The 26423-nt window shown below is 40.2% G+C and overlaps 1 protein-coding gene across 1 annotated transcript in view; it reads right to left on the bottom strand.

Annotated features, from left to right (window-relative positions):
- HHAT (hedgehog acyltransferase) overlaps window positions 1-26423 on the bottom strand; it is a gene marked incomplete at both ends in the record, with an annotated part of 150751 nt that overhangs the window by 96432 nt on the left and 27896 nt on the right. Inside the window, one exon of the mRNA XM_080341463.1 lies at window positions 22162-22197. Within this exon, the coding sequence (XP_080197589.1) occupies window positions 22162-22197 (36 nt within the window). The remainder of the gene's footprint in view (window positions 1-22161; window positions 22198-26423) is intronic.

The following is a 26423-nucleotide window of genomic DNA, read 5'->3' as shown; positions in this document are numbered from 1 at the left end:
AGGGCGCTATCGAGGAACAGCAGAAGTTTCTCAGCCATGGAAATCATAAAAGACAGAGCACTCTCTGAACGAAGCAACACAATTTCAAGGGCACGCTGCACTGTGCTGCTGAAGATAGATAAGCTGGACACTATCTCCACAATATAAAAGACAATTTGTAAAAAGAGAAAGACAAAAAACAAAACAAAACAAAAAACCACAAAAAAACCACAAAACAAAAAACAAACAAAAAAACCCCAACACTATGGAAAATCGAGCCGTGTTGCCCTAGAATCCAGTTCCAAATCCTGTCTTGTCCTCCCCTGACACTTGAGTCATATGAGCTAGTACTTGACTGCACCAAAGGCAGAAATTGCTTATTGTATTACCCATTATACTTCTGCAACTATGTATGACAATAGGGATGCCATCTATAGATATGAAATACTGCATAATGATAGCCTACAAACATGCTATGTCACCAGGAAAAAAAACAAAAACAACACAAAACCCACAACAATGACAAAGAAATTGTAAATTACCAGTGCAGGGATAATAAGAACCATCCTCAAAGTCATCCTTCCAAAGGGTAAAGCCAAATGTTCATAATTTTTAACTGGGTCTAAAACATGTATCTTGAACACAAGGAGAGAAGACAAATACATGAAACACCACAAAATGAGCAGAGCTTGGCCCCGCTATCCCACCCAAACAAGGCACCGCACCGAGCAACAGTGAACAACCTGCAGGAACCAGATGGAGCCTGGTTTACATTTACAGTGTTTCCGTATGCATGGGATGTATATACACTGCTCAACACAGATATTTTTAGAGAAACCTTGAAATATGAATCAGGACACAGGAATACTTCCCACAGAACGTCATGGAAAGGCAGGGATATAACTAACAAGACTGGGACAGCCACAGTGTCGCGTACACTGTCCATTGGTGCTGTGTCTGCTCCAGCACCTGCATGGAGAAGGACTTCTGGAAAGTGAAAAAACAGACTGGGGAGAATGCAGAGCAGGGTTGACTGACAGGGAGCAGACACTCTAATTAGCTGAAATTACCAGTCACTCTTGCTACTGTTGGTTTTTTTATCATCATCACCATCACGAACTATTTTAAGACAGTGGCTAGATAAGGGCACCACAGCACTAAGCAGGCTGGCTGAAGGGGCAAAAGCCAAGAGTGGCAGAAATTATAAAGGCTAGAAAAAAACCCAGCCGATAAAGAATGAGAAAAAAAGAAAGGCATTGATAACATGAATAGATGTTTTAAAAAGAGACAAATTTACCCATCACCCCCAAAATTCCAAACCCTTAAATGCACTGAATGTACAAGGTTGTGCCAAAGGATTAAAATTGATTTAAAAGGCAGAGAGCGAGTGGCTGTTAGAGGAACACAAGCTGCAGAAACAGAGAGGGCACTGCAACAGAAAAGGCAGCTCCGATACAATGACACAAAAATGTAATTTTTGGCAATTTTTAGTAATTTTCATGAGCAGTTTTCATTTTTTAGGCAAAAATCCTAAAAATTTGTGAAAAATCTCAGGTAAAATCTGTGATTGATAGCAAAGAGGCAAAAAATGATAATGTTTGGCTATATGGAATTCCCTGTCACGTATAACATAAATACGGCATAATGCTGGTTTTTTTCCACAATCAAAACCTATCATATTTAATTTTCTACAATTCTATTCACTGGAGGTACATGCCGCAAGTAAGATGTTAGAAAACTTTGCTGTTGTACCAGAAGAATACGATCAAAACAAAATGTCATGTAACTAGTATCTAAGTGACAATAACCTACCTGTTGCAATGTTAAGAATTTCAGATATTTGTTCTATGTAAACACATCAAAAAGTAGGATATTGAACCTACGGTTCCTAAACCGAGGGTAGTAGGTATACTTAATAAGTATCTCTATTTGCAGTATGTGTATGCAGTTTTTTGGAAAAGTCTAAGAAAGGGAAGGATAATTGTAGCAAAATGTATACCAAATTTACATATGTGCTTCACAACAGTAACATTTAAAACATCCTTCACCTTAAAGATAGATAACTTTCATTGCAGTCTTTGATAAAAGCTTCAAGGGCCAAGCCAGAGCAATCTGACAATCAGTGTAGTTATCTACAGACTATGTTACCAATTTCTTCACCTTTTCTCACCGTGGTATCTGCAGAGTAGTGACTGAACTGCCCTGTTTCTGCAAGTTGCTGGACAAAGAGGGGGAGCTTGCAGAGATGACCAAAGGAAAATTGGTTGCTAGAGGACTTCCCAGAGAGTTTAAGACAAGCAGATATAAAGGAACTGAAAGACAATGTCAGTTTCACTGTCACCTTCAGTTATCTATATAGTTTGTAGCAAAAGCAACTGGTATGGACACTGAGTTAAAGTAACACGGGCTAATGCAGTAAACTGCTTAGAAGCTACCTTCTTTAGGATACAATGTGAGGCTTTACATGACCAATGTTACAAGGAATTAATGTACTGAGATCCTAATACTAAAAATAACCAAGTAATACAAGACCTAGGCGTAGAAAAATTCTGAAATCAACTTACGAATCCTCTACAATTCTGTTGGAGAATCCACAATAGCTGGGAAAGTAGGGACAAGGCGACTCCATGAGCCTTTCATGTTTCTTTGTCCAGAAGATGGTTACATGGGCCTGTGCTCTCGCTTCATCATACAGGGAGTCTGGCTCACAACAAGGGTTTAGGGAGTAGATACACAAGGTGTTCTGAAGAGCCATCATAATACACAGGATGAATTAAGCACTAGGAGGATGGATAAACAGAATCCTTTAACAGCCAAACTGCTGAAAAATGGACACAATAGCCCCTGGCACCGACTTGACAAGAGGATTCGCTGACAAAAACCTGTTTTAGATTCAGATGCAAAGTTGTGGCCTTCAGTATGTTGTGGTAGAAAACAGAACATCTATAAGCAACTAAGTAGAGCACATATTGCATCTACAGGTAAAACACCACAGAGGACTTTTACCTTAACACACAGAGCACCTGTTACTAACATATTCATTACGCCCATCACTTCGGATAATACATAAATAATGCATCCAAAAATGCAGACAGCTAGGATTCAGCACACAGTGCTTATCTGCTGTTTTAATAAGATAAAGGCAACACATTTCACTATCAATATAGTGCTTTATTGGCCAGCCTGTATGATTTACCAAGATCCCAGAATCCAGACGTTGGCAAAATATTTACAGTAAAAGATATGAACATCGTTGTTAACAAGTGAGTTTTTAATATTTAAGGACCAGGAAAATAGATGGCCCTCCTATACGAGTAAACCGTGCAAAGATGCTGGACATCAACTGAGAAAGAATAACCTTATACCTACAAGGGTCAATAGGAACCTATCTCAGAGCAACTCTTGGGCAACTTGGAAAGACACTTTCTGGAGACCTTTTCCAAGCAAAGAAGGTTTTCCTTTCCCAGATTAGAAAGGCAGGATTGGAAGCTTCATTCATTTCTGCTTTTATTTAAATAATTGAGACTGTTAACCAAAGTGGTTGTGGCCATCTTCTGCCAGGGCTGAAAGACAGGGCAATAAGCCTAACGTAGCTAATTACAGCAGCAACCATCCTAAATCCTCTCAGAATCTGTTTCATGGAAATATCACTTTTCTGTGGAATAATTACCTCTAACATGCCCAATCCTATTCCAGACACGCATATTTTAATGCTCTGACATTTTAATGCCATCTGCCGCCAAGAAGCCCAGCCTGCCGCGCTGTCAGAACTCGTTCCACACACCGTCTTCCTACTCCCTATCGTTTCACTCTTCCCCTGAATATAGACGAATCACTTCTCCAGTGCCCAGTGTTATGATTTACCCTTTGGCAGCATGGGTAGGAGACACTACCAAAAGCAAACAACAGCAATTTTCAGCCTATTTGTACATTTTGTGGCTATGTTTTTTGTAAAGTAAAGAGGAATCAAAGCCTGTCGCTCTTGCAAACACCAAATGCCTTTAGATCATGTCTTCTCAGGTATTTGCATGAGCAGCAGAAATAAACAGTCCAGGTTCCTCCTCTTCATTGACCCAAGGAACTTCTGGAGAGAGAGCAGCAGAGAGCTACAGAGATGATGAGGGACTGGAGCACCTTTCTTAGAAGGAAAGGCTGAAAGAGCTGGGTCTGTTCAGCCTGGAGAAGAGAAAGCTGAGAGGAGGTCTTATAAATGCTTATAAATATCTCAAGTGTCAAGAAGATGGACCAGACTCTTTTCAGGGGTGCCCAACCATAGGATGAGGGGCACTGGGCATAGACTGAAACACAGGAGGTTCCATCTGAACAAGAGGAGAAACTTCTTTACTCTGAAGGTGCCAGAGCACTGGCACAGGCTGCCCAGGGAGGTTGTGGAGTCTCCTTCTCTGGAGCCATTCCAGACCTGCTTGGACACATTCCTGGGTGAACTGCTCTGGTGAACCTGCTTTTGCAGGTGGGTTGGACTGGATGATGTCCAGAGGTCCCTTCCAACCCAAACCATTCTGTGATTCTGTGAAGAGATTTTGATTTTTTTCCCTCTCTGATTTGATAAGTCTAAACAGCGTAGCTTTATATTTTAGATTAAATCAATAAAGCACTAACATTATTTAGGAAAGAGTTACAGTCACTAAATGGTATTTCCCCCTATGTTTGGGCATTTCAGCAGGGCTGGGACTGTGAACTGTACACTGAGCATGTACAGGTAGATGTGTAGGAACAAGGAGAAACAATACTTATGTCCCTATGCATGGTAAACAGGGATTTTAAAAACAATGGACTCAATCTTGATTCCAGTTGCATCAGTTATGAGACAGGAGTGCTTCTACAAAGGTGAAAGGCTAGAAATCATCATTAATCACAAAGGTATTGGAAATACAGGAGCATTTTCCAAAACAACTTTATTGCCAGGATTACATACAAGACAAGCAAATCTGTGCTACTGACCTCTGTTTGTTCTTCCTTATAGTTCCCCAATTTCCTAAGCCTAATGATTGACAACATGTTTTACCCATTCCCATCCAGACTGGAAGAACATTAGCACTGCCATGTCAGTGCTCCCCTCCTCACACGCTGCCGCTAATAACTCTTCTGACCTGAGATTTCTCACAGTGTTGGCAGAACTGTGCACTGCACAACAGTTTCCCAGGTGCTAAGATGTAAATATTTCATTGATACCTTTTTGTTTAGTACCGACAACTCAAAAAAGCACAGCTGGAATGTTATTAAACCCAGAATAAATGAATATAGATCACAAAACGCTGTATTGCATATAAAAGAATGCAAATAAACCATCTCTCTTTAAAGCTCTCTTTTGTTTCTTTGTATCAAAAAATATTGATTAATTAGACATCTTTAAAAAAAAAAAAATCACACTGCTCTTTGGAAATTACAACCAAGATAAGCCAACAAAACAGAGGAAGCCATGATCATCATCAAATGCACATCTAAATGGAGTCATCTGGCAGTTTTCTTCATTAACATACTTTCTTAAGGGCTAGCACTAATTTCATTACACAGAAAAAGCACCCCACATCCCTTAATGTTGATTGTAAATTACCAACAAATCAAAATGTAGGAAAGATTGACACACTCAAGAAAGGATATTAGCTTAAAACAATTCTGTAGTTTGTTTCAGGACTACTGAAAGTAGATCTCTATATACTTTACAGCACATTTTGCTCAAAAGACAACAATAATAACGTGGAATGGTCTTATGGAGAAAGCTCTCAAGGTTGTCCTGGGGGCTCAGTGTGCTCGGGTGTCTCTCTGAAACACCCCTGCACTAACACAGGCAGAGCAGGGAACAGGCGGGAAGAGCTGGGAGTCTGTGCCCTTCCACCACTGCCGTGCCGTGATGGATGGATACAGGATCTGCAGGACAGGAATCACAGAATGTGAGGGATTGGAAGGGACCTCAAAAGATCACCTAGTCCAGTCCCCCCGCCGCAGCAGGAACACCCAGATAAGGTTACACAGGAAGGTGTCCAGGCGGGTTTTCAATGTCTCCAGAGAAGGAGACTCCACAACCCCTCTGCGCAGCCTGTTCCAGTGTTCTGGCACCCTCACTGAGAAGAAGTTTCTTCTCATATTTAAGTGGGACCTCCTGTGTTCCAGTTTGCACCCATTGCCCCTTGTCCTATCACTGGTTGTCACTGAGGAGAGCCTGGCTCCATCCTCGTGACACTCACCCTTTACATATTTATAAACATTAATCAGGTCACCCCTCAGTCTCCTCCAAGCTAAAGAGCTCCAGCTCCCTCAGCCTTTCCTCATAAGGGAGATGTTCCACTCCCTTCATCACCTTTGTTGCCCTGCGCTGGACTCTCTCCAGCAGTTCCCTGTCCTTCTGGAACTGAGGGCCCCAGAACTGGACACAATATTCCAGGTGTGGTCTCACCAGGGCAGAGTAGAGGGGCAGGAGAACCTCTCTTGACCTACTAACCACTCCCCTTCTCATACACCCCAGGAGGGGACCTGCCCAACCTGTGGGAGTAGTTGTAGCCTGTGGAGTTGAACCTGGGGCTGGGTGTCACCACAGCAGGTATCTGCTATAAACCTCCTGATCATGAAGGAGATGAGGCCCTCTTCAAACAAGTATAAGCCTCATGTACACAGAACCTAGTCCTCATGGGGGACTTTAGCCACCCCAATATCTGCTGGAGGAAGAACACAGCAGCCCTCAAGTAATCTAGCAGAATTCTGACAGCTTCCTGACACAGGTGATCAAGGAACCAACAGGGAAAAGTGCTCTGCTGGACCTTGTACTTACAAACAATAATGAACTGGCCGAGGGTGGGAAAATCAGAGGCAGCATTGGCTGCAGTAACCAGGAGATGATGGGCTTCGGGAACCTGAGAGGAGGGAGCAGGGCAGAAAGCAGGACCACAGCCTTGGATTTCAGAAGAGCAGACATCATTCTTTTCAGAGATCTGTTTAAAGAATCCCATGATATATGGCTCTGAAGACAAGAGGAGCCCAGGAAAGCTATTTGACATTCAGGGATCGCCTGCTGCAATTTCAAGAAAGGTCCATCCTGACAAATCAGAAACCAAGCACAGGCAGCAAGAGGCCTGCATGGGTGAGCAGGGAGCTCCTTACTGAACTTGGATATCAAAAGGAAATGTACAAGAGGCAGAAACATTAATTTTATTGTTAGTCTTCCAATGCCTTCTGAGTCTGAACTACAGGACATTTTGATCACTGATTTATTTTGAAATGATCTAGAACTATATGACAGCTGACAAAATTAGGACACACTGCATGCACCTCTGAGCAGTCTCTTCCATCAGTAGTTTTGGGGGCAGCACTAAAACCTAAAGTCTCAACACAAACATGGGAACTTTTTGAGGAAAATTGTATGTATTTTCAAAGTCTGAAGCTGAATGTTATGAAGACACAAACAAAGCACAAAATGCTGACCCAAGGCCATGGCATGAATAACTTTGTTGTTAATTAGGAGAAAAATAAAGTAATTTTGCTCAGGTGGAAAGTGGCCTAGCATTTATTCACACATATGCACAGTTACTCACCTGTTACTACACTTTTAAAAGTCCTAGAGGGTCTATGAGACTTCAGTGAAATGATAATCACCCAGTCAAAATGTGTGCTGCCTCCAAGATGCAGATCATGGTCAAAAATATATTGGTTTTCAGTGATTAAATGATATGTCAGCTGACCCTAAAAACAATTTGTGCATCTATAGCTCTAGCAAAAGCATGTAACTCCAACACATTTGCTTCCAAAGCTGAAACATCTTAATGAAAGCACTCATTATTTTTCTAATTTACTTCTGAACTCTTCAGAGACACCATCAGCTGAAGCGAGACACTTCTGCCTGAATATTGCTTTCTGAGCCTTTTGTTATAAGCCATACTTAAGGTGAAAGGAATTTGAGAAAAATAATTTCAGGCTTTCCCTGTTGATTTGGTCTGTGCACTTGACAGCACTTCAAAACCTTGTGTCACTGTGCCTTACTCAAGGCGGATCAAGTTTTCATCTTTCCTCATTTCACCAGAAGAAGAGGGAAAAAAATAATCTTAAATAGCATTGTGAAGCACAAAAACAATTTGGAGAGGAACTAAGGGCACATATGGTATGAGACACTCACTTTTCTAAATTCACTTTTGAGCACTATGCCTCTGACCTGCACACCATACACCCTTTTCTAAACACTGTCCAGAAAGCAAGGAAGGTTAATTTTCTGCAATATGGCTACTTGCCTCATAGCACTGAAATATCATTTAATTTGGTAACATTAAGCAAATAAAACCACGTCAACTTTGAGAAATCCATGTATCACTGTACCACATCTGCAGTTCTGTTGGAATTTGCCATAACTCTTCTTCACAGATTATGCCCAGAAATTCGACCACAGAGAATTAAATCACAACTTTTCACTAAGTTGTAGCTATGCTAACATTGCCACTATTAATTTCTGAGACTCAAAAACCAGAAGAAAGAGCTTGATATCACATCTACAGGAGACTACAAATAACAGAAGATTGGCCTGCAGGAAAAATGTCTGCCTGGTGTATTCAACGCTTTGGCCTTATTAAGGCTATTTTTTATATCTACAGAAGTGAAGTACTAATGGATTCTACACGATTTCTTTACTTGAAGTCAGGAACTAATTCCTAACTTTTACAACAACTCCTTTAGCAACTAGAAACCTGCATAAGACAGAATGCCTTATGGTACCACAAACCAAAACCTGAGGCAAAACCATGAATAAGAAAGTACAAAGTTATCCATTATAACTGTCGCTCCTTAACCACTGCTCTTGAGTCATACAAAGCTCTGATTAGAGAGTTCAAAATATCAACAGATCTTCAGTTCTGGAATCAGGAACCAGAGAAGACAGGGAAAATCTTCCAAAGTCCATCTCAGTGGACTAGAACTGTTGCCCATAAAAGCAGGGACAAAAAGTGATAGAAATCCTGGCAATGGAAATTCTTAAAACCTGATTGAAAGCAGCACAACCTGTACTGTAATAAACAGAGTAATGCTCCAGACCGCTGGAGGACCACTAAGTTGTTATTCTCCAACTCCAAATTACAGAAGTCAAGGGACAATAAAAGCATGTCCCTTGTAACTAATCACTGAAACTAATTTAATCTAAAAAATAAAATGCGGTTTTATATTACTGAAATGAAATTTTAATATGTTTCTTCAAATTGTATCAGATTATGTAAAATATTTATTTCGTATTTGCAATTATTATTTTGTGAAGAATTAATTAGAAAGGTAAATTAAACTAATACTGGTCTTCCAGCACTTCTAATGCTAAAGCTTAGTGATTTCTAAACATAAAACATAACTCCCTTTCATATTCCTTTTTATCAGTTCTGTAGATCCAGGGATGAACAGCTCTGCGAAACCTGACGGTATTTTGTCAATATGCTAAATGAACCAAAAAGGAAGCACCACTCTCCCATTTAAAAACTGCAAAGCGACTGCAAGTGCCAAGAGAGTGTCTCCCACTCTGAGAGTTCAAACAGAACAAAGTGCTGCGGGTTGCCTCCTCCTCAGAGGGCACTTCACCTGCATTACATACTGTTATTTGCTATCCCTTACTTTATTCTTTCAGTGCTATCCCAAATAAAGAGCATGAATGGAAGCTCTTTACACTGATCGCACAAATATTTGTCTATTGGTTGTGACTAGATAACGAACAACTGAAAATACCATTTTTATGGGTTATTTTGTCGGTTCATTTCAAATTACGGTGCGAGAAATCATAACTATCATCAAAAAACAATTCCACAGAGAGAGGGAGAGAAAGAGGATAAAGCAGGTTTCCATGGTTACTTTGTTAACCATCTCCATTTTGCTGTTTACATAGTTTAAAACCTATGAGACACTATAAACAAGAAGAAATGAAATATTTATTACTATCTACATCACAGAAAGCCCCCACAGTATGTCACGTCTATTTCAACAGCTGACCGTCCAACAAAGCTCTAAAAGGCACATGGACATATACCAGTTGCTATTGCTCTCACGTACATTATATAGGACAAACCCTTATTGAACAGGAACAGAGGAAGCCCTTGACTCAGGTTCATTTACTAATATTTCATGTGTAATTTAATTTCAATAGAAGATGATTCCTTGCCTTGAGAACAACGATAAAATTGCAGGTGTCTCACTTATAAGCTCTTGCTCGGCTGTCAGCTAAAACTGACTGACCACCAAAGGCTGCTCTCGAGCTCTATCCATTTCAACAGCGGTACTTTTAATCATTCGCTTCTAATGCAAAAGCAGCTCCTCTTATCTTGAGTCATCACCCTAAATGAAAGTTTAGTTCTCCATAACAGCACTTTTCAGCAAAAGTGTCATCTAAATCAGGTCATTTTTATTCTGATTTCCTGGAAACTTTCATTTTAGCTAGGCTTCTTATTGCTTGGGGGAAGGAACAAGAAGTAACTCTAATACCATCCATCCAGAAAATAGTTTATATATTTATATATATTACATATATGTATACTTGAGTTTGGCAGCACTTGAAGAAAAACTTCTGAAGTTTATATTCTAATGTTTGCTCCCTATCACTGATCAAAATTTAAGGTCAGTATTTAAAACTACTCTGCCTCACTAGCAAGTTGTGAATGTCTAATATGTAATATTTTCACAGCAATAGCCTAATCCAGATTTGAAAAGCAATTCATTGTACCAAAATGCTACATACATTTTGAAATAATCTCTTAAATCTAGCAGAAGAGTCTCTGAAAAGCACTACACATGGAATGCCATTATCCTTATAGCTAGAGAAGATATTGTTCATTATATAATATCAGTATTCACAAAAAATAGTAGAGTAATACTTATTGCTTCTACATCCTGATGCTCTTTACATCAACCAAGATAGAATTCTGCTTTATTTAATGCTTTTTAAGTTTGCGGTGACATCACATAACTCAGGCAAGCCAACTGTCTTTTGCTGTCCACACAGAACAGAGCAGCAGAGGCTGCTGGAAAGTCGAGTTACTTTTCAGGTGTCCGGTTATGTTGCTTGCAAGAAAATGCTAAATCTTCTCAAGGAGAAACTAAACAAGAACTATATGACAGCTGATAAAAAGTATTATCTTCCAGTCGCCATGACCTTAGCTCGTTCTTCAGCACTGCAATCACATTTTTGGGATATACTAGGAAGCTTACAGTGTGTTCTTTTACTCACTTATTTCAGACAGCAAGATAACTAGAAGTCTGCAGGTTTTGACCCCTCATTCCTTCAAAAATATGAGTTCTACCCAATTATTTATTTGTGACCTTTAAGATGGAGGTCTGCCTGAGATTCTGATTCACATGGCCCAATTCCTTTAGGAACTAGGGATGGAGTATTTCCCCTTAAACTGTGTGTCATAAACAGCATTTATTTGCAAAGATGTTAACTTACATAATTTATGCATGCTTTATTGATTTTATCTTTGCTGCTTAAAAGACCACTTTTTACTACAGTTCCCTATTTACATTCATAATCCACACAAGTAAATGCAATTAAGAGCACATACAGATTTCCAAAAATCACAGTATTTCCATTTTTTACCTTAAGTTTATATCTGTGATAGAACAATTCCAAATCCAATAGTTATTTCCTGTCCTGTTTTATCATCTGTTCTTGGTGTTACGTAAAGAGATTATACTAAATATCAACGTTGAGCTCTTATATAGCATTCTTAATCCATAGATCTCAAAGCATTTTACAAAGGATGATCGTTATCATGCTTCATCTATGAAAAGAAAAAACATGGAGATCTTCAGGGTGAAATTCAGCTCTCACTGAATTCCCACAGTCCACAGTGGAGCAAGGATTGCACTTTACATCACAACACCACCCGCCAGTGAGAGCAGCATTTGTATCCGCAGACAGATCCCAGAGCCTTCCATAACAGTACCAGCCTGTGATTTGCACTCAGCAACTCTACGTGCCACCGAGGAATCAATCCGGAGAGAATATGGCTTTCAATACAGTATCTTATTCAGCTTGACATTCACTAAAATGCCTCCCATCCCACACAGGCAGCACTTTTCAGTAGTGTACTCTACCTTCTCCTGGGTATCCTGCTTACAGTTCTGAATACATTAGCGGTGCTGTAAATAACCACAGTCGAGTCCTCTACTTGGGTTTTACTACTGAAATCAATACTGCTGCAGACAGATACACAGATATCAAGGTCTAATGACACCACTCAGGTGTCTCAAAGTATTTTCACTCCACACTGAAACCTTCCAAGCACCTGATCTGCAAGTAACTAGATATGAGTTATCAAGCCTCCTGCCCTCATCCTTTCCTCCCCTCTTTTATATTTGGTTTTCATGCCCACTCTTTGCACCTCGCTCTAAGGTAGATGTTTAAACTCACAAACTTCCTTAACTCTATAAACGTCCCTGGATTATTCAGAGAACCTAGAACCAAGTCCATACACTGGAGCATATATGGTCTGAGACAAGGAATGAGAGCAGACTGTATTAACAACAACCACAGGGGTTACTGGGTTATCGATCCCACTGAAACTGCTGCACACAACTGCAGTGCCATAAAATCAGGAGTAATGCCATCCATTTCAGTATCGCCTCTGAGAATTGGCTATGCAAGTGCAACGAAGTGAGAAAACCTTGTAACTTCTGACTTCAGATTAAGGGGTTAAGGGGTTGCTGTTTTGACATGCTGTATCACAAAGCACCTCAAAACCACTCTGGGCCCAGGCAAAGTCAAGTAAGCTGACTCCAAGCATAAAGATGAGCCAAAGAGCCATGATCTTCAGGAGAGAACACCCCACACAGTAAGGTAGCCAGGGAAGAGAAATACACATGAGCCTTCCTGCCCAGAGGGGCAGCGGAGTCATTCTGCATTCCACTGTGTTAACCCAGATTGGTTATTCTGAGCAGCTGTGCCTGAATCCCATATGTCATAAAAACTACCTACTGTCTGAACTGGGACTTTTCAGGAAGAGAAGACACAAAAGCAGAGGAGCTCGCATAATAGATTTCATCCTTGCGGATGCACATTACATAGAATGGGACTGTCTTCCAAAAAACACAAAGGCAGCCTTATGGACTCCGATGTTATTCCCCATGATGTCGACCATGAAGAGAAATAAGTTATAGAGAAAGCACAGCTTAAACATACAAAGTTCCATCCATTCCCAAGCCTCAACTAGTTAAAATTGATCATCCCCCTGTACTCAGCATTGGTGAGACTGCACCTCAAAACTTGACTTTAGTTTTGGGCACCTCACAACAAGAAAGACATTAAGGTGCTGGAGAGAGTTCAGAGGAGGGTGATGAGGCTGGTGAGGGGTCTGGGGCACAAGTCTGATGAGGAACGGCTGAGGGAGCTGGGGCTGTTGAGCCTGGAGAAAAGGAGGCTGAGGAGAGACTGTATTGCTGTCTGCAACTACCTGAAAGGAAGTTGTAGCATGGAGGGTGTTGGGCTCTTCTCCCAGGTACCAAGTGACAGGACAAGAACAAATGGCCTCAAGCTGTGCCAGGGAAAGTTCAGATTGGATCTTAGGAAACATTTCTTCACAGAAAGGGTTGTGAAGCACTGGAACAGGCTGCCCAGGGCAGTGGTGGAGTCACCATGCCTGGAGGGGTTTGAAAGGCACATAGACAAGGTTCTTAGGGAAATGGTTTAGTGCTAGAGTTAGGTTACGGTTGGACCCGATCCTGAGGGTCTCTTCCAGCTGAGACGTTTCTAAGGGAAGTACAAGCGCAGAAAGACAACCTGCAGCGCTGCGGGCGCTGCCAGGCAGCTCTGTGCCCGCATTCAGACAGCACACCCCGCTGCGGCTCCGGGTGCCCTGCTCCCCGGCTGACCCGGCAGCCCGCGGGCAGCAAGCGGGGCACGGCCGCCCCCTGCCGGCACCACGGGGCAGCGCGGGCGGGTGCTGGGGGGGTGAGGCTGAACCCCGCGGCACGGCCGGGAAACTCGAGTGGGCTCCTTGGGTACGGCGCTCCACAGGGACCCCTCCTGCCGGGGCTTCCCCGGGTGCCGAACCGGCCGCCAGCCACGAATAACGCCGCTGCAATTCGAGGGTTCGTTCTCTGCTGCAGCGGGAGGGGAAAACAGGCAGGAGGTGCACAACGCGTTTATTTCTAAAGGGGAGAATGAAAGGAAACCTCAGAGCCGCAACTATTCAGGTTACCAAGGCTTAGTCTGTAACTTCCAGCAGCTGTGCTGCACACAACTAATTTACCAGAAGCTGAGAGGAAAAAAAGAATGCTCTTTTCATACTGGTTTGTGGTTGTTTTTTTTTTCCCCCACAGTCCAATATACCATCACACAAAAATAGCACACAGACTACCGAAACACATCTAAAACATAAAACACGAAGTAACTTTGCAACTGAAGTTTACACTGACTGCGTCCCACTCTTTGGAAGTTGTAATCGTGTCTCTTAGCATGCCAAAGTACAAATACGGACCAAAGTGCATAGAAGAAAAAAAAAAGACAACACTAAAGGTGAGAACGACAAAAGAATTAATCAAAAAGAAAAAGTTATACAGAAATCTGTGAATTTATACTCTAGATCATATGAAACCTTTACACATGTTTGCCTCTAACTACCAGTGCTCGGTGGAATTGGAAGTATTATATAAATAATACCATCACATAAATAACATTTCTTATATATTCAGTTTTGTGACTCTGAAATACAGTTTGGTTCAGTCATAAAAGATGCAAAGTCCATCAGACTAAAATCGTGTGTAAACTCCAGCCAAATTCTGGCCCTTGCAATCTAAATGTTCCCATGAACTAATTTCCTGGACTTCACAAAGAACAAATTTAGAATCCTTACAGTCGCAGGTGGTTCAGGAATCCTGAGCACATACTTTCCTCTGTTATACTGAAATACAATCTTTGATCCAGCTCCATTAAACTACTCAGTAAAATTATTTAAAAGCAGCCTGAACTGAATCTCAAGCTCCTTCACATTCCACAAAGGGTGTATTTCTTGCCCATAGACAGTAACTCAAACACCCTGCAACAAAAATAACAAACCGCTTTAATTCAACAGTTGCAACACATAAACATGATGAGATCTGTACCTTGTTAATCCCGACTTCCGCACTCCAACAGTTTAACTTAAATGTCACATTTACATAACATTTACATAAAGATTCAGTTTTGTTTATACAAACCCCAGCCTTATTTTTGCAACATGCTCAATGCTAATTCATTATGTAACAACAGATTGTTTTCTCTATTTAAAAGGAAAAAAAAGAAAGGTTTAATTCTGAGATGGCATTTGAGAGACTGCAGTTGCTCTGAAGCAATTCTGCATCATTCTTCATTACTGTCTGATCAAGTGGGGTTTTTTGTTGTTTGGTTTTTGGTGTTTTATTCTTTTAAACAAATTTGAGGTTTTTGGATACTGTCCCATGCAAAGCAAAGAGCCCCAACTGATTTCATACATGACAGTCACTTGTACAGTCCATACTTATGCCCAGCACACACACACACAGCAGAACCTCCATGGAGCCTCCCACCGCAACCCACAGCAGTTCAGCTACGCCCTTGAGCAGCAATAAGGCTGGATCTTGCAGCTGGGAATATTTCAGAAGCTTCCAAGCACTACCCAGGGGGAGGGTTTGTTGTTTTGTTTGTGTTTCGGGTTTTGTGTTTGGATGTTGTGGTTTTGTTTTGTTTATACCACTTCACTGTTACCACTGCTTTCAACAAAAACACAATTAGACCAGTGCTGACCCTTCAAAAATTGCCAACACCAGCAAACATTGCAAAAGTTGGAGCACTTCTGAAAGCAGAGATCAGGGGAGTCTGCGATGCATGCTGGACAGAACTGCAAGATTTTATAAAAAGACCTCCAGCTTTCAGCTCCTCCATGCTGGGGTCTCTACAGATAAATTGATTGCTGCACTACTCTTTCTTTTCGAACTTAAAAATTATTTTTGCAGAAACACTAAGGCTCCATGTTAAAAGTAAATTCAAACAAGAAATAATTCCAATACCTCTTCACGGTAATAAAATAAACACTTCAATCTTAAAACTGCTCATCAATTAAACACAAAGCCGTTCAATCACATCTAGCGATTACTACAACTGCTTTCATTAGCGACAAGGCTACATTCTTGAGTTTTCAATGTGCTAACTTAATCACAAAATTTCAAATAATTCTCTACAAAGGCTGACTCTTGCATATCGTATTTCCATCACAAGCCATACAAAAGATAGCAAGAATCGCCTTTGTTCTTCCAAGCTCCCCGACTAAGGAGGTATTGTTACAGTGCAGCTTTCTTTTTTTTTTCCAAAAGGATGTTTTTGCAATGTAACTTGGAAACAGCCCATTTCTGTGTTGGTCTGCTCTAGAAGCTTGTTTCATAGCTGGACACGCTCAGCTGAATATTCTGTTTCTGCTCCTTCCTCTGGCTTTACCTGCACTGCTCCAGAGGAGCACCGTGATCCAAAGAGTCAAGACTGGTGACCACTTGCTACAGCCTCACACTCTATTAGCCCTCGCTTGGTATGAAGGCCAGGGACTGGAGGCAGAAAGGATCCAAAAGAGAATGAAAGCACAGCAGTTATACATACCCTACACACAGTACGTCCTGCCTGCACATACCAGTATGACTGGATCCTCCCCTAGGAAGCATGTCAGTAGATTTACATGGAATGATGCAGTGTGTTACTTACATTTTTGGCAGCTTTCACCCTGTACATTACTTTGATGATTGATTACAGATAAATATAAATTGTTTTCCTCCTTAATCAATACAGCACCCTTGTGCCAGCAGTGAGTCAAGTGAGAAAAATGAGATAGAAACATAAAACTGTCACAGGTAACACAAAGAATATTGCTTATTCAGTGGGTCTCCCATTGACACATGAGCTACATATAAAAGCCAAATGTCTGCTCATACAGGATTCCCAGGCAAAGTAGCACAGATATCTGGCAGAACTGCTCAGGATTAACGTAATTTGGAATAGATCAGCCATATCCACACAATGCAGAAATTGCCCCTTAAGGCGCTGTGTTTTTCTCAAGGCAGCTGAAGCAAGGTGAGGGCAGCACTGTGGCCGCTTTCCATGGCAAAAGGTTATGCGCTGAACAAAAGTATGGCCTGAAAAGACAAGGAAGGTCCTATAGGTAAAAGCTACTGGGGAAATACTAGGGGACTGCATGGGGCACAGGAAGGCAAAATTGGCCTATTTATATCCACACCACCTATTGGAAAGGGTCTGTGCCATGAACAACCCCCAGAACCACACTCAGATTTTTGTTTTCCAGGAAATTATTTGGTTTGCTCCAGGAGACAGTTTGGGCATACATTCTTGTGAGAGCTGGGACTGTTCAGCCTGGAGGAGAGAATGCTCCAGGGAGACCTTATTGCACCTTTCAGTGCTAAAGGGAACCTATAAGAAAGATGGGGACAGACGTTTTAGCAGGGCCTGTTACAACAGGACACAGGGTAATGGTTTTAAACTAAGCTATAAGAAATAGCTAGCTATAAGAAAATTTTTACAATGAGGGTGGTGAAACACTGGCCCAGGTTGCCCAGAGGTAGATGCCCCATCCCTGGAGACATTCAAGGCCAGGCTGGATGGGGCTCTGAGCAACCTGATCTAGTTGTGAACCTGCTCATTACAGGAGGATGGACTAGATGAGTTTTGAAGGTCCCTTCCAACCCAAACTGTTCTATGATCATTGTGCACACAGTAAGGATGACTAGGTGACCAAGACACAGAGTGAAACAAAAAGCCACATTCAAAGCAGCAGCAGAGAGACTGCACAGCATGAGCACTGGTATTTGGCTTCCAAATGAGAGGGCAGGCAATGTGTGTCAAGCTGCCAAAACCTAGAATCACCTCTTATCTAGCCCTGGAGTCAGAGGAAGGATGAAATACAAAGTGAAAGGGACTGTTGCATCAGATACTTTTTTAGTTGGGTTTTTTGTTTGTTTTTCTAACAGAAACAGTGATAACAAGAAATGCTTGTTTCTTTAAGCAGGGGCACAGACCTCTTCAACTTGGGATGGCCTGAAAATTGTTGAGCTCTTCAGCAAGTCTACACTTCCCATAAGGGTAACACTTAGATAGCAACTTCTCACCACCTCAGAAAAGAGTCGATGTCTTTTGCGAGGGAATGTCTACACTTCAGAAGAAGTTTGATCCCACAGGAACTGATCTCAGTAGTACCTTTCTGAACAGAGTAGAACAAGGAAAAAACTTCACTTCTAAAAATATTTACTTAAACCAGTTATCAGATAGTTCACTAACATCATTATCTTGTTACTCCTTTGGGTAGCATCGTATGGGATTTCACAGAGACCAAAACAGCAGTTCAGCTAGCTGATGAACAGACTTCTCTCCTTATTTTCTTTTATAACAATACCTTGTTTAGAACTATAATCGCTCTTTCACCATGGGACCATTCCGCCCTTACATGGAGGTGTCCTGCTTCTAACTAAAAAACAGAGGTGGCAACACATACTAAATTTTGATGCCAGAGCTAAAGTATGCCTTGCTTCCCTAAAAAAACTAGAAAAACAGATGATTTTCAGGCTTTATATTTGGAGAACCTTTGCAGCAGGTAATAAGCTAAACCTAAACAACCTGCAACTCTGAGCAAGGTAAAGTAATTGCAAACCATGGGGTGAGCTGTCAGCACTGCTAACAGATGGACACCTCTGGGAGACACTGGGGGTGTGTGGTCCTGCAGCTCTTTTCAAAGCCAGATCCGTACTGGAATGATTATGACTCACATTTTTTCAAAGGCACAGCAGTGCTGAAAGCCTGGAGATATTTCAAAAGGATCATGCCTCCAGGAACTGTCATTCTTCTCTGCTGCCCTCATCAATGTTGCCCTAAAGGAAGCACTGTTTGGCATTAGGACAGTAAATATTCTCTTATGTTCATGATTTTATTTCATCCAATGCCCTGGTCATGCCTGGATAAAATAGCTTCAGTGAACAAACAGCACCAGGCAGCCTCTCTCTTGCTCTTTGCCCTCTAAACTGCCACCCCAAAGGCTATTTTGATGCATTTTGAGTTCTGAAAATACATCCATTGCTCCATTCTGAGAACATCTAGATTTAAGTGAAACAGGGTTTTTTTCCCTGTAGTCACCATGAAAAAAAAATACTCTGTTTATATAGTACTTGTATGATTTAAATACCACTGATTAACAAATTTGCTTATCTTAAAAGTAGTAACAAATACTTTCTTTTATATCATTGTGTGAAAACCATGGCCTTCCAAGTGTGGTAGTACATTTTTAATGAGTAGTATCAAAACCCAGTTTTCATAATGAAATTACTGATATTTTCCCCATGAATTTCCAAGATTCCCATTTCAAACACTATGGTATAGCTAACAAAATGTTCAAAGCCCAGAGCACAACATACTCAGCTGAACTTTAATTTCACAAATAGTAGTTCCATGACACCACCATATTACAGCATGCAAGTACAGTGATTAGAAACCTAGTCCTATAATCCAGTTCAGACCAAGCCAATAAACACCACAGAGTTTGCCTTTTGGTATAATACACACTTTTCAATTACAAATGCATTTTAAAAGGTGGGATTTTAAAACTATTCTGAGCTATCTTTAAAACCATCAGAAGCACAGTTCAAGCCAGAGCTAGAGGGATGGATAGAAATATATATATATAAAAACTTTTTTTGCTAAGAACATAGAAGAAGTTGTATGGCTGTAATTCTATCATATTTGGTGTCACACTTCACTTGGGCAAGCTCCATTGGCTGTGTACGCCAGGCTATGTGCAGTTCTAGCTCCTTCAATCAGCATTTTAATAAGTAATTACACACAGGTTGTCCTTTTAGCTGAGGCTGGGTTTAATCTTATATTTGAAAGTGTCATACTTGGTCCCCTGTTCCACTGCAGGGTGGCATTCTTATATTTCAAACAATATACCATTTCTTGAACATTTCAAATCTCAACTCAGATTTTTCAACACTTCCTGCAACTCTAGTTTATTTGGGTTTTGTTTGGGTTTGGTTTCCCCCACACACACGCTGTTTGTATTTCACACATAGAAACCCAAACTGTGAAGAGGACCATTTATGACAGATACTACATGAACACAGAAGGAGAAGATCTGCAAGTTCTCAAGAGCAGAGACTGTCTAAATAGGCAAAAACAAAGGCAGTAACTTCCTAAAAGGTCACTTGGCAGACCAACAGCAGAGATGTAACACCAAGTCTTCTGTTTCCTAGTCCAAAAGTCATTTACTAAACAAAGGATTTTTTTTTCTTTTAGTTAAGGAAATCCAAGCAAAACTCATCCTGCCACAACAGAAGGCAATGATGTTTCCTCCTTAGCAATAGAGTTACCAAGAAAGTATCTGATGGCTCCTCAAGTTGTTAACAGGAGTGACAGACTGAGAATGAAGTATCAAAGCTGTCTAAGGTTAGAACACCACACTGCATAAAATCCACACTGGGCTTTGAAAAAAATGACACATTAGTCAAAGATGACATTCAGCTCATCCAAATTCAATGGCTATTTGCAGTCCAGAGATTGCATGAGCATCCAACTCCAGCGCTGCATCTCTGCAGGATATAAAACAATGCAGTACAAGAGAATAATATCTTATTACATCCTTTGTGACAACCAAGTGGAAGCATGTTTTGTGGCAGAAGCATTACCAGGGGCTCAAACTTAGTGCATCAGTGCTTACTATGATTCTATTCTTGGTTAAGTAGTTGTCCTCATTCCCAGGAGATCTTGTGCACTATATTCCCTTTACAACAGTAGAATGTTTTAAAACCATTTATTTTTACGGTGATTTAGATTTCTATTATTATTTTTTAAAAAATAAACTAATCTGCTGGTCAAAATATAGACTAATTCTATAGAACAGATAGCAGAACTTAATACATTTGGTAGTCTAAAAACTATATCTACACACTGAAATGTACATATCTTCAGCAATATTGACACTATGGCTTTAGTGAAGACAGCTGTGTGTTAGAAGTTTTTGTTACATACAAAGAAATATGGAAAACACCACTAAGGTTACAAAGCTAACTGTTCAAAGCTTATGAGATGTCAGCCTTAAAACACACCTGATTTTCGCTGTGATAATAGGCTCTGTATGATCTCAAATCCTTCATGGTATTTGTATTTAGTTTAAACCACAAAATCATGGTGTTCAGTATGATCCTACTCAGTATTCTTCCCTTTAAGATATGCCCTTTGTATTAAGGCAAAAAGGACTCGCAAATGTGAAAGTTTAACAGAGCCTTTATCCAGGAAAAATGACCAAGTATCCTAAGATAATGAGTTTGGTAGCAAGGCCAAACCAAGGGAAGCCTAAGATCACCCAGTCCTTGTGGTGGGACCCAAAAAGCACCCTCTGGCTCTCATACTGCATTCATTCTTCCAAGGTAAAGTTCTTCACAGACAGATATTGCAACATTTCAGTGGGATGAAATAACTTACAGAATTAATTTTCTAAGGGCCTGAAGACCATGGAAAACTTCATCTTTCATGTTACATATAACACTTTTTTGTGAAGATCAGTAGATAGTGATAGGTGTGTTATTAAACATGAATACAAACACATTTTTAGTGAACACTTACGACTTTGCTCACACAAAAGAACTCCAAACAGCAGAACCAGTTCCTCAGTGTAGCATTCAAATGTATTAACCTCCCTTTTATTATTGAAGTGCCCTGTTTTAATCGTTGCACTCCTCTAAATGTCAGCAAAACACAACAACTATTCCACTTTCCTTATTCACTTCAGAACATAGTCCATCCTGTGCATTGAATCAATCTAGCCTTCTATTGAGAAAATAAAACTCTCCTCCACAGCCATAATTTTCTGCAAAATTCAAGCACTTAGAGGGTACAAAGGTACTTGGACTTTCCAGTGGAAAAAAACTTCAGTACAAGAACAATTAAGATTTCCTCAGGAACAGGCAGAACACCACCACTGAAATTTCCTGAGTCAAGGTTTTCCTGAATGACATCTGAAGAGGTTCCTTAGAGACTGACATTGGATAGATACCCAAGCCAAATAGTCAGAGTTTCTCAAGCTAATATACAAGCAAAAGACAAATGAGGATCTTGCCACAAAAATATATCAAGTAGTATTGAGTTCACACAACCATGTCCACTTATAACAGAAATGCTTTTTAATATGGAATTGCAATTCAAAATAAGCATTAGCTTACCTGACCAGAAAGCGATGTAACCCAACGTCAAAACTTCTGAAAGACAAAAGATTCACCATACTTTAATTATTAATAAATACTACTCATTGAGTATAGTACAAACACTGTATTTCAAAAGAATCAGTAATATCAAAGATAAACATAAGACTACTGAAACTGATAAAAACAGAACTGTAGTATGCAATTTCCTTTCTGTAATGGTATGCAAAATTTAATATGATCACCATATAGAAAGATTTAGATTCATGTTAACAAGCTCATAAAGTCCTCGTTTGAGTGTTTCTTCAATAAGGCAGTAACATTCAGAGTAGAATAACCCAGCATAAGGCATAGATTGTGTATACTTTGTTACTGGAAATAATTTTTTAAGCATCATGATGACTAGTGAGTGCGCATGTTTCCTGTTATATATGTAAGTACATCCTCTACACAAAACTACTGTGGAATCCTTTCTTTCCCTTTTCTGCTCTGTACTGCATTAAAATGTAAGGGATTGCTGAGCATTCTCTCCAGGATACAGAATAATCAAAGAACCCCCTTACGCCTCCTTCAGATACACAGAATATACAAAGAAGTGGGCCTTGCAAGTGTATTCCATTCAGATCTGGTGAGAAACGTAACTTCAAGGACTTCTGACAATAAGTACAAGTTCAATCACACTAAATTACAAGAATCATGCCTGAAAACTTCAGCACTAACATACACTGGCAGTTAGTGCCAGTGTTTCTTTGCCTTTTTTGTTTCCTCCATCCCTCAGCCAGTTCAGCAGAATCAAGCTCATGAATAATGTACTAGCAAACCCTTGACACTACAAGAAGGTATCTGCTGATTTATTTACATAATATATGAAATATGTGCTAGTTTTACGGCACTATCAATATAATCTCAGATTAATATTCTGTGATAAACTGTGTGCATAACAGTACAACTGGGAAATGCAAGTGTCTTCTTTCTAGTCCTGGACTTGGTCTGGAAGGGGCTCACATTCTGTACACTGAAAACATACTAAGCTCTTGAGCATCCCCTTCTAAAAAAACAACTAATTGGTGATTTGAGTACAACATGGTTTTATCTGAACAGTATTGCTTGCAGTGTGCTGTCTTCTACCTGAAACAGCAAGAGAAGTCATCAGATAGTTAATAGCATCCTTATAACAGCAAATAGATAATGAGCAGTAAAAATTCTAGGTGTTAATAGGGAGGGAAAGTTCACTTGTTCAGCAGGGTGGAGAGCAGGGTAGCAAATCTCTCACTTAAAAGCTGCCTCACAACAGAAGAAATACTCTGCTGGGTACATGCACATGGTTAAACCTATATTTTCACAATCCCTTCCCTAAAATAATTCTCCATTTTACATTATTGTTATATTACTGTGTAATTATACTGCATGAAGTGTATCCAGTTATCTTTCTGCATTCCTCCTGCCTGGACACATACTGTGATTTGGCTCCCCCCTCCTCTATAATGTTCTGTGTTGTACAGGCAGAATTCTGTATCACAGCTGCCCACAGCCCATATTTATAGCTCTGAAACACTTTTCTTTCTAGGACTGAGCACTTCAGTATGTTTGTGCTGGGATGGGGAGAAGAAGAAACTCATACAGTCCCAGGGAACAGCTGTATGCTGAACAGCTGTCTCACACATCTGCATCCAAGCTCATCATTTCACATCCTTCACACCGTCATCTGATGGCAACAACCGAATCTGCTATAGCTGCTGAGGGTGCACAATAACTGAGTTTCTTGTGGACAGGGATGTGGAGTACAAAACATCACCGCTTTTTGATGCTGAAGCAAAAGCCAAAAGACTCAGCCTACAATGACTGTGGAAACTGAATGGTCCTGCTAACTTGAGATAAGCGAGCTAAAGGAGACTGGGGTGGACAAAGCTGAGGCAGAGGAGTTCAGACAGACAGGGAGGATTAGACAGTTTGCTGTGAACTTACATGCCATCTTTTCTCTGATTTCTCCCTCTTTCCAAAACATAATGCACTTGCTATTAAAAAAAAGTTAACTCTATTTCATATGGGCTATAGCTATTAAAATATTTCCACAAAATCTTCCATAAGTATTAAAAATGAACATGCATAGATTCAATTTAGTAGAATGAAAAGGAGGAAAAAGGATCAGAGCCTCATTAGGTAGAATGCAGCATAGGCAGGCCCCGTTATGCCTCAGTTTGATGCTGCACTGACACATTTCAACTGACTACCTAAGATCCTGAATTCTCAACAGTGTAAGTGGTCATTTAAAGACATAATTATGCTGGTCACAGTGTAGTTACAAGAATATACAGTAGCAGAGTGTGCACCTTCATCTTAAAGACACCTCAAGACAGTATCATTGATTAGTTCCAAAAGCAAAACCAAGCCTGAACAATCTCAAACTGTAAATGGGAGAAATAGTTGCATTACTTAAGGCTGTGGATGTTTGGTGCGTAGACTTTTAAGCATCTAGGATAACGAACAGAGACATTGTGCTACGTAAAAGTACTCCAACACTGGTTCTGGGAGGTTGGCTTTGACAAAACACTACCACAGACACTACTTTCCACTTTTCCACTTGTTCATATTTAAATACATCCTGCAGTTAAGTCTAAAAGTGAAAAGAAAATACAGTGCAGTAGCAATGGAAGCTGAACCAGTAGATATAATTAATCCCTTCATTCTCAGATGATAAAAAAAAAAAACAAGAAGCAGGTTTTTACTATAGTGTTCAGACAAACTTGGGGGTGGAAAAAACAACTTCATTAAATCAAAAAAAGAGAACAAATAATCACACTGCACTTGTATTAAAAATTTCATAGTGATCCCTTCAACATCATAGGAATCTGGCATGACAGGATGCTCTCACAATTAATTCAATTATACCCACCACATGCACATGGACATTATCTACTGCCTATGAAGTACACCCATACTTGATATTGCAACCATTTATAACCAGCTTTAAACAGCTTGTTCAACCTTGAGCTTCTCTGTAAAATACAGGTTATATCTGGTAGCCTTTGCAATTTAGGGCACAGCTACATATAAGTTTTACAAATGCTTTTTAAAAATCTTATAATGAGTAAAATTTTTCTGAAAGAAAGGTTATTTTAGATTTTAATTAAAACAAGGGAAAGGATATCCACAGCAATGGGAGTGAAGAATGACTTGCCAGTTAAGTTGTCTATACTGTTCATATGTCAGTAGCAATATATTATTTTAAGCTTTTGAGAAATAATGGGCAAAACCTAGTTTACCAAAATAGTCTTTGAACAGCAAAAAAATCAAAAATATTCAATTTCATAATCATGTTACTCATTGCAGTCAATTTGATAGCTATTTTCTTTATAAAAATGTATCTAATTCTGTTCCTCTGAAGGGCATCAGTTTTGAATCACAGTTCTGCTCTGTACAGAACTTTAATGCTTTTGTTAAGCATAGAGGTTCTAGTTTCTGATACATTTCAATGAAAGATTATACATGTAATCCTTCCTAATCAAATTCATCTTTTCCCAGTACATTAACTAGAAATCAGTGACCAACAATATACATATACTAAACCAACAAGGCCCTTTTCCAAAATGTGATCTTCGAAATCTCTGCTTGCGAGCATACATCTCTCTCCTCAAGGTACATCTTAAAATTTTTTCAGATGTGATGATTTTGCATCAAAAGCTAAATGCATAGTGTGAGAACAGGCCTCTCAACTTGCATTCAGCACAAAGCTTAGAGGGTAGAAGAGAAATACATGAAAAATACAGAAATTACATGAAAAGGCAGAAACATGCTGGTATGAAACATGGTCTGTAGCAATAGCATATGCAGCAACATTGTAATCCTGACGATTCCCAGGAAAAAAAAAGTTCAAACTCTGTCTTTTTGTCTCCAGGGTGCAAAAAGGCATATATACATATCAAAAAGCCAAAGGAGAAAAACTGTGACAAGTTTTGTTCTTGCCACAAAGTAGGGTATCGGATGAGCCAGTCACCTGTTCCCTCTCTTGTGTTATTGGTACTTCAGACATGCTCCAAGATTGCCATTTATCCAAATACTACAGTCCCCCCTTACTTTGAAATCCTGTGTCTTGCCACTTGCCGCCTCACAGTGCTATAGAGCACAGTTTTCTGACTGTATCTGCCTAGTGCAGGCTGGCACATACTTATCAGGATTAAGAATTAGTCAGGACCATCTCCCAGGAGCTGGTTCCAATTTTCCTGGCCAGGTGCCCTTAGCCCAGCACAGCAGACAGGGTGGCTGTCAGTGGAGCTACAGATTGA

This window comes from Nesoenas mayeri, assembly GCF_963082525.1.
Source record: "Nesoenas mayeri genome assembly, chromosome: 3".
NCBI lineage: Eukaryota > Metazoa > Chordata > Aves > Columbiformes > Columbidae > Nesoenas > Nesoenas mayeri.
Note: the sequence above shows the minus strand (reverse complement) of the source record. Positions and strands in the feature narration are given on the sequence as shown.